Source organism: Oncorhynchus tshawytscha, linkage group LG01 (assembly GCF_018296145.1).
Source record: "Oncorhynchus tshawytscha isolate Ot180627B linkage group LG01, Otsh_v2.0, whole genome shotgun sequence".
NCBI lineage: Eukaryota > Metazoa > Chordata > Actinopteri > Salmoniformes > Salmonidae > Oncorhynchus > Oncorhynchus tshawytscha.
In genome coordinates this window covers 88,505,825-88,518,417 of record NC_056429.1, presented here as the reverse complement: position 1 = coordinate 88,518,417, position 12,593 = coordinate 88,505,825, and the positions used below count along the sequence as shown (strand labels likewise).

Below are 12,593 nucleotides of genomic sequence, written 5' to 3'. Positions count from 1 at the left end.
ACAGAAATAGAAGCCTGATCACTATTTGAATTTTTCAAATGACTATGAAGCTTTTTAGGTCAATCGTTGCCTTTGTGTGTTCTCTTTTCCCCTCAGCTTTAGGATTAAGATATGTGTGCCAATCGCATCTTTGTCAGAATGGACCCAAAGCCGGTGCCTGTATTGAGTGAGCTGAATGGGCGTGTGTCCATAGGTACGCTGTTACTGTTCAGTGTAGCCTGCAGACAGTATAAACACAAGTCTGCTTCCCAAAATATACTATTCTTCCTATGGACTAGTCAAAAGTAGTACACTATATAGACAATAGGGTGCCCTTTGATGCACGTCAACAGGTCAATTCAGAGAGCCTAGGCCAAATAAGATCAATTAAATGATGTTCTGGCCACTTCCTCTCTGGGTTGTTGGGGTAGACATTATATAGGACTTCCAACCCACAATTGATTCAGGTCATCAGCACAGTCCAAGCTCTTCTCTGTCCTGGTACCCCAATGGTGGAAACAGGTTCCCCCTAAAGTCAAGCTGTTCTCTGTCCTGGTACCCTAATGGTGGAAACCGCTTCCCCCTAAAGTCAAGCTGTTGTCTGTTCTGGTACCCCAATGGTGGAACCCGCTTTTCCCTAAAGTCAAGCTGTTCTCTGTCCTGGTACCCCAATGGTGGAAACCGCTTCCCCCTAAAGTCAAGCTGTTGTCTGTTCTGGTACCCCAATGGTGGAAACCGCTTCCCCCTAAAGTCAAGCTGTTCTCTGTCCTGGTACCCCATTGGTGGAACCCGCTTTTCCCTAAAGTCAAGCTGTTCTCTGTCCTGGTACCCCAATGGTGGAAACAGGTTCCCCCTAAAGTCAAGCTGTTCTCTGTCCTGGTACCCCAATAACAGGTTCCCCCTAAAGTCAAGCTGTTCTCTGTCCTGGCACCTTACCTTATTGAAGAGTATCTTATATAACTTTCACAGCTCCCCAGATGCCCATTTCCCCCTCAAAAAGGCAGTTGTCTTTTCCTACTAGCTCTGACTTTGCTGATGAATACTTTGTTGAGGGAAAATGTACTTGATACGCTTGTGATGTGTTGATGTCTCACCTAGCTATCTTAAGATGAATCACTAACTGTAAGTTTCTCTGGATAAGAGTGTCTGCTAAATGACTCAAATGTAAATGTCATCACCTACCACAACGAGGATGACCTCTATGCAATCAAAATCCTATGAGGATGCAGGACATTCTTATATTCTCCATCTTATTACAATGACATGCAGAATGATAACATAATGGCTGAGGTTTAGTTCTGGTGTGTTCTCACCCCCTATCTAGGGACCTGCTTCACTGGTGTTATATGCCATCTAGTGGCCAGTCTCCGTACCAATAGAGAAACAACCATGAAGCTCTTGTAGAGGCAGCAGTCACAGGCAATTATAAAAATGCTGTGGGATGGATGGACAGATGGAACTATATTGAACCTTTTCAAATATGCAGACACTTTGGCAGTCTCAGTTAAGACCTGGAGGCATTGTGGAAAACCCCAGACCCAATCGAGACTTCAGGCTCACCTGTCCGTTCTTCCCCCAGGGTGGTGAATATGGTACTGACGAGGAGGAGGAGGATGATGAGGAGGAGGTCAGCCCCACACATCCCTCTGCCATCGAGGTGTTTGACCTGGCTGAGAACGAGGACATCTCTCCACTGGAGACGGACCCTGAGAAGCTGGCCCATAAGTACCAGGAAGTGAGAGAAGACAAAGTTAAAGACAAAGGCCTGCGTCACTCTATTCCTTATGCAGTGCACTACTTACTCACTCACTCACTCACTCGCTCTCTCCGTCTCTCTCTGTCTCTCTCTGTCTCTCTCTCTCTCTCTCCCTGTGTCTCTCTCCCTGTGTCTCTCTCCCTGTGTCTCTCTCCCTGTGTCTCTCCTCCTGTGTCTCTCTCTCTCTCTCCTCAGCTTCACATAAAGCACGCTGTAACACAGGCAGAGATCCAACAGCTGAAAAGAAAGGTTGTTATATTATGTCATTCTTATTATGTCCTAATGTTTCATTGTAAATATGGCAAGTTGATATACAGTGGCCTTTACAGTTTTCATCCCCTGCCTGTCTATGTACATGTGCATGTGTGTGCTTCTCCACACTCCCAGCTGAACCATGCAAAGCAGGACAAGCAGCGCTGGCGTGTGGACAAGACCCAGCTGGAGCAGACCCTGCAGGAGAACAAGGAGCGCATGGAGAAGCTGGAGGGTTACTGGATGGAGGCCCAGAGTCTGTGTCAGGCTGTGGACGAGCACCTGAAAGAGACCCAGGCCCAGTACCAGGCTCTGGAGCGCAAGTACAGCAAGGCCAAACGCCTCATCAAGGAGTACCAGCAGAAGTAAGGCCGGGACACACACACACAATGCATTGAGAGTGGTTGTACATAACAGGTCAATATACAATTATGTTAATTACAGTGATTCATAGAAAAGAAAGTAGAACTTGTTCAGTCTGCGGCAATGTTTCCAATGTTTCAGCCCCAAGGCTTTTCTCAGAGCTCATTCATTACAGTGGAAATACAAGTGGTTTTAGATTGGTGTCTGTGATGGCTCTTCTCCAGGGAGATTGAGTACCTGAAGAAGGAGACTCAGCGCTGTCTTCAGGACGGGGCCGAGGCATCACTGAGGGAGGAGTCAGGACAGCTCCATGAACAGGTAATAGTGTAGACTGATGGTTGGATGTGTGGTTCCTGGGTTTGATTCCCGCTGCGGTCACCAATATGATAAATAAATGCACGCATGACTGTAAGTCAGTTTGGATAAAACTGTTTGTTAAATGGCATATATTATTATATTATAAATGTCATCGTGTGCAGCCATCAGGGAGACCATTGATTACACAGAACGTTGGCAGTTGCAGACAACTTTGTGATTGAGAAACTTGACTGAATGTATTATGGTAACAATTGAAAGTTTCTAGTAGTCCATCATCTATAATACACAAACGTAACCATAACTTTCTGTGTTTGTTTGCAGGTAGCAGATCTGGAATGCAGGGTTGAGGAACTGAAATCTGAACCTTTATAAAAGCCTTGTTTTCTAAGAGAGTCTCTTCAAGGATTGCCAGAAGTGAATAGAGGATAGTGTTATTGTACTTGCAGTGGACCCAGGGTATTTCTTGTCTCAAACTTTAGCCTGGTTTGCGGTCGAATACAGGTACCCTCAGGCTTTGTATTTCTATATGTAGTCTCTTTATGTAACAACTCTTTCAATCCCGTTTTGTTTTTAGATTTCCCAGCTGGTAATATTGCCATTAACTGGTTAGACACACAGTTTAATCAACCTTTTTCTTAATATTTCAAAATACTGACAAGAACGTCCATGGAGCTCTAATTGTTGCTGTTCCTAATTTTTCATTCCTAATGTTCAGTATTTTACAATTTGATCACAAATTGTGTTTTTGGGCGAATTAGAAGACCGGGCTTTTGATTTCAATTGCCAAAACAAATCAAATTTCTTTATTTTATTTGCCTATTTTGTAAGTGCCCTTTCATTTTCTGGGTTGTCATTGTACAGCTGTAATACTGTATGTGGTTTATAAAACAAAAGTTTGCTTTGTATTTTTATTAATATATGTATAACATTTAACATATACAGTACGACATAATGGAGTCAACAGTTGGTGCTTATGTGACTGAGGAAGATGTGTAACTAGTCAAATGTCCACTGAAGAAGATGTACACTACCGTTCAACAGTTTGGGGTCACTTAAAAATGTCCTTGTTTTTGAAAGAAAAGCACATTTTTTGTCCATTAAAATAACATCAAATTGATCAGAAATACAGTGTAGACATTGTTAATGCTGTAAATTACTATTGTAGCAGGAAACGGTTGATTTTTAATGGAATATCTACATAGGCATTATCAGCAACCATCACTCCTGTGTTCCAATGGCACAATGTGTTCGCTAATACAGGTTAATTGATCATTAGAAAACCCTTTTGCAATTATGTTAGCACAGCTGAAAACTGTTGTTCTGATTAAAGAAGCAATAAAACTTGCCTTCTTTAGACTAGTTGAGTATCTGGAGCATCAACATTTGTGGGTTCGATTAGAGGCTCAAAATGGCCAGAAACAAAGAACTTTCTTCTGAAACTCGTCAGTCTATTCTTGTTCTGAGAAATGAAGGCTATTCCATGCGAGAAATTGCCAAGAAACGGAATATCTCGTACAACACTGAGTACTACTGCCTTCACAGAACAGCACAAACTGTCTCTAACCAGAATAGAAAGAGGAGTGGGAGGCCCCGGTGCACAACTGAGCAAGAGAACAAGTACATTAGTGTCAAGTTTGAGAAACAGACGCCTCACAAGTCCTCAACTGGCAGCTTCATTAAATAGTACCCACAAAACACCAGTCTCAACGTCAACAGTGAAGAGGCGACTCCGGGATGCTGGCCTAGGCAGAGTTCCTCTGTCCAGTGTCTGTGTTCTTTTGCCCATCTTAATCTTTTATTTTTATTGGCCAGTCTGAGATATGGCTTTTTCTTTGCAACTCTGCCTAGCAAACACAACGTGCCATTGGAACACAGGAGTGATGGTTGCTGATAATGGGCCTCTGTACGCCTATGTAAATATTCCATAAAAACATCTGCCGTTTCCAGCTACAATAGTAATTTACAACATTAACAATGTATACACTGTATTTCTGATCAATTTGATGTTATTGTAATGGTCAAATCATTTAGCTTTTCTTTCAAAAACAAGGACATTTCTAAGTCACCCCAAATGTTTTGAACGGTAGTGTAGCTTGATTGAACGTTTGGTGCGTCACTGGAATGAAAGGGGCAAGAAGAGGTGGGCTATCTCCTACAATTACATCAGGAATCCAACTTTTGCAGGAGTTTGACACTTCAAGCAGTCAACTGCTGCCACAGCCATACAGTATGTGTATTGTTAGTCAACTCCGCTACCCAGTAATGGCTACTGATGGGATTCAGTAAGAGTATACTAAACCTTCAGTAATAACACCTTATTTAACTAACTCAACTTCCATAACTCCTTATAAAAAGGAGAGAATCCTCCATATGTGCTGTATCACAAAGGGACATGACATGATTGGAATCTTAGCGTTTTTTTATTGTGAATGTTATCAAAGATGTGTTCAACACCGGCAGAATGGCAGACACAAGAACTGGTGACTGATGGACTGAAAGAGGGACTAGGCATAACTGAACTTGTCCATCGTGAACACAACCATGGACTTTGAAGGTGATGAAACATTCCTCCCCGTAAACATATGTGAGGTATTGGAGAAAAGCAATGCAAAGAAACAAGTGTTGATGAATTTTTTATTTGACCTTTATTTATTTAAAGGAGGAATGGAAAGGAGGAATGAATTTCAGAGAGGCTAGACCTGGGGGATTTCATGAAGACCGTGTTAGATAATGTTATCAAATGAACACATACTGTATCTCATGAGTGTTTTCATCAGATTTTAGGCTTGGACAGGGCACATGCTTTGCATTGTTTTGTGCAATAAATGGTGAACTGTGATACTGAAGTCAGTTATTTTTTTAGAACTTCTTCCATCATCTTCAGATCACAAGCTGAATTATACTCCAGGGACAATAGAGATATATTCTACTCTAAATTGGAAATGGCATATTATGAATAATAAACACATTGGTCATCAAAAAAAAAGGAAGACCAAGGCACTCCTCATATAATTCATTAAAAAGCCTTTATTTGTATGAGATGTTCAATGGAAAAACATTGAAAACAGAGTTTAATAACTCTAACGCCTTTCGGCTGCATGGCCTTCGTCAGGGAGTACAACGATATGACAATACAATGTCCTCGTTTGAACAGCTTTTTCCAATCAACCCTGATTTGAAGAGGGAGTGGTTACAGAATTCATTGGACAACACCTAGTAAACAATACTATACACATTCAAAAGTGAAATACTGTAGATATGCTATCAAAAATGCATCTCAAGGTTAGAATTATCAGAACCCCTAGAAAGGTAGTTCTAACCTTGAATATGACTGGGCTAGGTATTAAGAATGGGAGAGCCATCTATTTTATAGTACACTAGAACACAGCAAAAATGGACCACAACAGTCTAAACATAGCTAATTGAGGCCGGAACATGATCAATACCCGTAGCTTGTAGGGAGGCAGGGTTGCCATGGTGTAAGGACTTGTGCCTTTAACACATTCTTTTCTTAGAAAACCAAAGTATGAACAAAAATCACATTATTTTACATGAATTGTTGTAGAATGTATGGTATTCTCAGCCGTGAATGTTGCAATGGGTATGTATCAACTTAACCAAGTGCTTTCAAAGAAACACAATAGTCAATAGTATATGTGTGGTACAACCAAATTATGAGTGTGTCTTTTCATGGTGTCTCGTCAGGTGATAATTTCGTGAAAAGCTTTTCCCACACTGATCACACTTGTACTGTCTCTCTCCGTTGTGCAGCATCAGGTGAGCTTTCAGACTCTGAGGTCGACTGAAGCTTTTCCCACATTCAGGGCAGGTACATGGTTTCACCCCAGTGTGTTTTCTCTCATGGCGCTTCAGATCCCCAGACTGACGGAAACTCTCTCCACACTCAGTACACAGGAAAGATTTCTCCCCTGTGTGTATCCTCACGTGCACATTCAGATGTCCAGAGTGGCTAAAACACTTCTCACAGTAAGAGCAGCGGTATGGCTTCTCTCCCGTGTGAATCCGCTGATGCTGCTTAAGGCTGTAGAAACAAGAGAAACCTTTCCCACAGTCATTGCACAAGTGCAGTTTGGCTGCGTCTGACTGGAAACACCGGTGAGCTTTGAAGCTTTGAACGTGCTCGTAGCTCTGTCCACACTGCAAGCACAGGTGGACTTCTCCTGCCTTCTGCTCCGACTGAATTAGCCCTGAGCCCAGGCCTGTGGCCTGAGAGACATGCTCATCAGGGTGGTGTCTCTTAACGTGCTTCCGGAGGTACCTCTCCTCGGTGAAGGAGAACTGGCAGTAGGAGCAAGGAACAGCTTTAGAGCTCAGCTGTATGTCCTTACATACTTCTGCATCCAGGTGGTGCTGTAGACCGGCAGCCTGACTGAAGAACCTCCCACAGTGGGTGCAGCAATAAAGCATATTTTCCTTCGGGTGCTTGTTGACCTTGTGCTTCTTCAGGGTGGTGTACCGTTTGAAGGTAACCCTGCATGTAGAACAAGAGTACAGCGGGGGCCCCACCACGACCCGGATGCACTGATGGGCTTTAAGGGACTCTGGGTTGCCGAAGGTTCTCTGACAATCACTGCAGCTGTACTGTGCCTCTCCTACAGCCTTTATCCTCTCCTCCTCCATGTCCAGAGCATCTGGATTGGGATCTGAATGGAACCTCTTCTTGATACTGGTTTCTCTTTGTTTTGGTGTGTTTGCCTTAGTTTTGGCTTTAGAGTTCCTGGTGGACTTTACCCTGAGGTTCCTCAGTCTCTGTGAGGAAGCTCTCCCTGTCTGGGTCTCTGTAGGTTGATCATTGGACGGAGGCTCGGGTTCCCAGGCGCTGTCAGGGGGCGGGAGCGAACTCTCACCTCTGACCTCCTTACCTCTGACCTCTACCACTCCAGGCTTCTTCTTCCTTCCGTGAACTCGTAGCTGGTGACTTGCCAGGTCGTACCCCTGAGCGAAACACTTCCTACACAGGGGGCAGCAGTAGGGTCTGATGTTGGAGTGGACAGCTCGCATGGTTCTCTGGACGTGGCCCTTCTTCTTAAAGCTCTTAGGACGCTGAGGGCACCGGTAGCTCAACTTACGGACAGAGGACGACATAGGGTCTGGGTTCATGTTACTTTTAGAAAGGTGATTTTCAAGCTCACTCAGTGCAGATGCAGGTGATAGGTCCAGAGGGTGTAATTGCTCTTTATGTCTTTGGATGTAGGTCTCAGTGGTGAAAGAAAGCTGGCACTGACCGCAGAGGAAAACCTGAGACGATAAATCTGTATTAACCTCTAAAACGGAGAGAAAGAAGAAGAAAAGGTTAGGTCTTATTAAACTAAAGTGACGTTCTTTCAACTTTTTGGAGAAATGTATTATTATTATTATTATCTATTATTATTATCTCTTATACACCCTCACAGAACCTTCTAGATGCCTAATGCCAGAGCAAGGTTGTGAAAAGAGACTGGGGATGATAAGTACCTGAAGGGGTGCTCTTTCGGAGCCAGATTTGGTCAGAGGGGTCCCTAAACCTGTCGATGAATCGCCCCCCAGGCCAAAACAGGAGCTCATCTCCTGGGAGGATGGAGCGGTAGCAGTGGAAGAAAACAATCCCCCTGTACTGGAGTGCTATGAGATTACCCTCCTCTTCATTACGAGCACAGTTAACATACCTAAAAGAGAGAGAGAGTGCACTGGGACTAAGCACTCCATAACAGACAGACAGATGCAGTGTAAAATATGGTACGTTCTACAACACAAGTTACCTCATCCAGTTGGAATGAGTGTCTCTTGCAGAATCAATGTACTCAGATTCACCCTTACTGTTCCAGACCTGAAAATAGACAAGCGCTTTATAAAGAATACGGACACATTTTTTATTTGATGTTTTTACCTTTATTTAACTACAGTAGGCAAGTCAGTTAAGAACCAATTCTTATTTTCAATGACGGCCTAGGAACAGTGCTGACTGTTCAGGGGCAAATGACAAATTTGCACCTTGTCCGCATGGGGATTTGAATATGGAACCTTTCAGTTCCTTGTCCAACGCTCTAACCACTAGGCTACCCTGCCGCCCATAATGTCAGCTGACCATGCTCAGATAGAGCATAGAGACAATGCTCCAGAATGACATGGGTTAGGTTTTACACAAACTACAGTACAGCGTTGTGTCCCAAATGGCACCGCATTCCCTACATACACACTAAGTGAGCATACAATTAAAAAGCGAGGTCTTTTTTGGGCCAAAAACAATGCATGGCCATCATATTTCTAATGTTTATCATAGAAAAAAATGTAGTAAGCTACATTTTCTAATGTTTTTCTTAAAAGTTCATCTTGCATTTTATCAGAGAAATGTAAGCTGGCTAGACTGCGAAAAGCACGGGAGAAAAGTAGATATACATCAGTCAGAGCATGGTCATGAACTCTCATCTGAGTGGAGAAGTGCAACTGAAGCACAAAATTAGTCTGATGCTAAGGAGAAATTACAATAGAAGTATTTTACATCTGCTTTTACAAAACACAGCAAGATATTTGTTATGCATTGAATCTTTGTCCTCCGTAAAAAATGTATAATTGTGCATTAACGCAACCCCTAAGTTTAACTGGCTAGTTATCTAAGTAAGTGGCTGAATTAATAAGGTGATGGGGCATCATATTGTGTTATCTATCTGCCATGTTTGAGAAGTCAAAGCCCTTTGGATGAGTTATCTTTTGATTTCCTAGCATTTCTTTTCTCCTCTTAAGTTCTCGCCCTGTTTGCTCCTCCCCCATCTTCTCCGAGCAGAGCAGGCAGACCAGTTGCCCTAGCAACTCTAGACTACACACAGACACAGCTTGTACATATGCTGCTCCAGAGCCAGTACTGTTCTTCCTTCAGACCAGCATGCATCAAAACTTTGTTCATTTGCACAGTGTCTCTTGTTCACATTTTGCTTGCAAATTGTCCAGACTCACCAAAAATGACATTCAGTGGCTGGATTGCCTGTCTTTGCAATTAGTTTATTTTTGTTTTCGTTCTTTAGCATATTTAGCTAGCAGCCTCCATGGAAATGTGCTATTATTACTTGTGATACATTTTGTAGCATTCTGGTAATAGATGCCCAATATCCCTTTTTTTTGTCTCATACCATAAATCCCTGCATGAGACAAGGACGGTATGACGATATGAAAATCTGGATTTATTAAATTTTTTAAACCTTTATTTAACTAGGCAAGTCAGTTAAGAACAAATATCGAACCCGGGTCTGTAGTGACGCCTCTAGCACTGCATTGCAGTGCTTTAGACTGCTGCGCCACTCAGGATCCCTTGGATACCACCCAACCCTATATTAAAATCAGTACTAGTATGCTATAGACTATTATCACATGTTGTCATAAGGGAGCATTCTGGGACAGGTTTGAACCAAATGTATTTCTTGACATTTATGTTTACAAAACAGCACTCAAGTTGCCGTAATGCTCTTTTGACAATCGAGTTCATAGACTTTGATCAGCGAGTAGAATAAACGTGGCTGTCCAGACTGCAGTCCACTCTAATCATAAGGGGCGTTTCTTTACAAACGCATCCAATCGCCTTGGTCCTGGTTCCTTACTAAACCAATCACAAGCTTCAATCTGCTGTGGTTCACAGTGCTGTGGCAGAGAGATGATGGATGTCCCGGGTGAAGCTGCCGCAATTACAATGTTTGTGATGTAGAATTGCAGGCACATATGCTCCGATTTTCAAAAAAGATTTGGAGGCCAGAGGGGGTGTGGTATTTGGCCTATATACACGGCTAAGGGTTGTTCTTAAGCACGACTCAACCCTTCATGTAGTGTTGTGGTGTCTCTCTTGTCCTGGATGTGTGTTTTGTCCTATATTTGTATTTTATTTTTAATTCTAGCCCTTGTCCCCGCAGGAGGCCTTTTGCCTTTTGGTGGGCTGCCATTGTAAATAAGAATTTGTTCTTAACTGACTTGCCTGGTTAAATAAAGCTTAAATAAATGCAATTTGAAAAAAGCATCCATCAGTACTCACCTCCCAGGAGTAGTCACTTGTTACTGCTCTGTCCCTGGTGGTCACCTCCCCCTCATAGGGGCCAAAGTGCATTCCTGGGGCCACAATTGCTCCTTGGTTTAGAACCCCCAGGCCTGCCCCAGGGATACTGGACCTGCCCACCACCAGCCCGTGTGGTAGGGTGAGGAGGGCCCTCTGGGGTAAGCCCACTGGAGTGGGAGAGTCCAGCATGAAGGACAGACTATCTTGGATATCACACTGGTCTTTGTAGGAGGAATGACACTCCTCACAATCTGTAAAAATAAAAATACAAAGTGATAGACCAGTGTGATATCCAAGGAAGTCTGTCCTTCATGCTGGACTCTCCCACTCCAGTAAGATGACACAATCATGTGGTAAACTAAACTGGACATAACAAGGCCTTACACTTACTAACCGTAGATCTAAGCAACTATGATTTGAAAGATGCATGGAAAAACCATTGACAGCCTCTGAATTCAAGATAGTCAGAGTACACAGAATCTGTTGTCACTCACAGAGGTCATTGCTGTTGTCATCTAGTAGTTCATGATCCTCCTCTTGGCCTTGTACCACAGTGTTCACCAATATATTCTGGACCAGGCAGTCGGGCAACACTGTGACAACACAGATCCAGTGAGAAACAGGAGTACATGACAAACATTCCTGACATAGGAGTACATGTCAAACAGAATATGAAACTCTGATTGAATTAGGCTACTGTAGCCAGAGTACCGCACCTGCAGAGGCGTTGTCTGTAATGAGTTGGGCTTGACATCCCTCTTCTGATGCACCAGTCTCTGCACACTCCACGATGATCACTTCTTCAGACATGACTGCAGGATCTGTAGTCGGTTAGTAGGGTAGCAAAATGACAGTGTAGGCAAGAACAACACAACAGCCATGTATTCGGACAAAACCGTCACCCTGTGTGTTAAACTATGGCAACAGCCATTTTGTCCTGATTCTATACCAATTTGACGAATGAATTTAACTGTGCAATGAACATTAGCTACTAACGAAAACAAAACATATCTGAATGTCATAATACACAATGTTGTTAGCTAGCTAGCTACAGAAAAACATGCTAGCTAGCAATGTGTAATTAGCATTTTCTCGCTAGCCAGTTAATGCTAATTCCACATTGCTAGCTAGCAATTTTATCATAATATTGTGTTTACAATGATGTTAGGACAAACCTGTACAAATGAATCCACCTGAAACCTGTATCTAATTACTTGGTAATAGTCTTAGTTCTCGTTAAGGTACTAGTGTGTTTGTTACTTTTGGAAAACTGATTTGACTTTTGTGGTAAAAGTTCATGGGTAGCTTGTAACAATGTTCGGATTATGGCTGTTGCCCTTTTCATGAACCGGAAGTGAAAACCTTGCAAACGATCGATTCTAAATGTGGACTTTTTACAATTATTATACGTTTTTTAAACTATCGATGATGCTTTAATGACCAGAGTATTATTCATACGCTCTAAAACATGCATACTTTGTCTAAAGTGATTTACACTTTCTTTATATTACCTAAAATATATATCATACCTAACTGCGCCGCTGGTGTAATGGTATCATGGAAGATTCCCATTCTTTCGACCCGGGTTCGATTCCCGGGCGGCGCACTGTTTTTGCTATCTTGAAACAAAACATGATTAACACATTAATATTCTCTGTTTTCGCGTTTGCTTTTCAGCAGCCAAGTAGGCAACATTTTACCTCTGAAGCTGTCGCTTGTGTTTCATGGAAACAACCAAGCAACAGAGACACACTGAAGTTCCAGACAGGTTGCAGTGGAGCCGGTCGGAAACAACTTTATCCTCACTGGCATTCTGTGCGGTTCCATAGTGTCGAGATTCTCGAAACTATCCAAAAAGTACTGCAAGAGACATTTGGAAAGATGTCACCT

The 12,593-nt window shown here is 42.8% G+C and overlaps 2 protein-coding genes and 1 non-coding gene across 5 annotated transcripts in view; 2 read left to right on the top strand and 1 right to left on the bottom strand.

Annotated features, from left to right (window-relative positions):
- The window catches only part of LOC112259634 (neurabin-2-like), a 33,957-nt gene extending 30,196 nt beyond the window's left edge, over positions 1–3,761 (top strand). For both annotated transcript variants that reach the window (XM_042327107.1, XM_024434259.2), the window contains 5 exons: positions 1,559–1,714; positions 1,931–1,984; positions 2,123–2,352; positions 2,575–2,668; positions 2,990–3,761. In XM_042327107.1, the coding sequence (XP_042183041.1) occupies positions 1,559–1,714; positions 1,931–1,984; positions 2,123–2,352; positions 2,575–2,668; positions 2,990–3,040 (585 nt within the window). In that variant the 3' untranslated portion in view covers positions 3,041–3,761. The remainder of the gene's footprint in view (positions 1–1,558; positions 1,715–1,930; positions 1,985–2,122; positions 2,353–2,574; positions 2,669–2,989) is intronic.
- A 1,914-nt stretch (positions 3,762–5,675) lies between these two features.
- prdm9 (PR domain containing 9) lies at positions 5,676–12,058 on the bottom strand. Of its 2 annotated transcripts, none has more exons than XM_024434267.2 (7): positions 11,879–12,058; positions 11,420–11,524; positions 11,198–11,296; positions 10,683–10,954; positions 8,428–8,495; positions 8,144–8,334; positions 5,676–7,953 (listed from the first exon to the last, which is right to left on the bottom strand). In XM_024434267.2, exons 2-7 carry the CDS (start codon positions 11,511–11,513, stop codon positions 6,341–6,343), a joined length of 2,337 nt encoding a protein of 778 aa, XP_024290035.1. In that variant the 5' UTR covers positions 11,514–11,524; positions 11,879–12,058; the 3' UTR covers positions 5,676–6,340. The 2 variants fall into 2 exon arrangements, with proteins under 2 accessions (XP_024290035.1, XP_024290042.1); XM_024434274.2 differs by having other exon boundaries at positions 11,420–11,515.
- A 180-nt stretch (positions 12,059–12,238) lies between these two features.
- Positions 12,239–12,309, top strand: trnag-ccc. Its single transcript has one exon. It is a non-coding gene; the product is annotated as a tRNA-Gly (tRNA).
- The last annotated feature ends 284 nt before the right edge of the window (positions 12,310–12,593 follow it).

Coding starts and splice junctions, on each gene's coding strand:
- prdm9 (XM_024434267.2), bottom strand. CDS start 11,513: ATGTCTGAAGAAGTGATCATCGTGGAGTGTGCAGAGACTGGTGCATCA. Junction 10,955..11,197: donor TGACAACAGCAATGACCTCT/GTGAGTGACAAC, acceptor TTATTTTTACAG/ATTGTGAGGAGTGTCATTCC. Junction 8,335..8,427: donor ACTCATTCCAACTGGATGAG/GTAACTTGTGTT, acceptor TCTCTCTTTTAG/GTATGTTAACTGTGCTCGTA.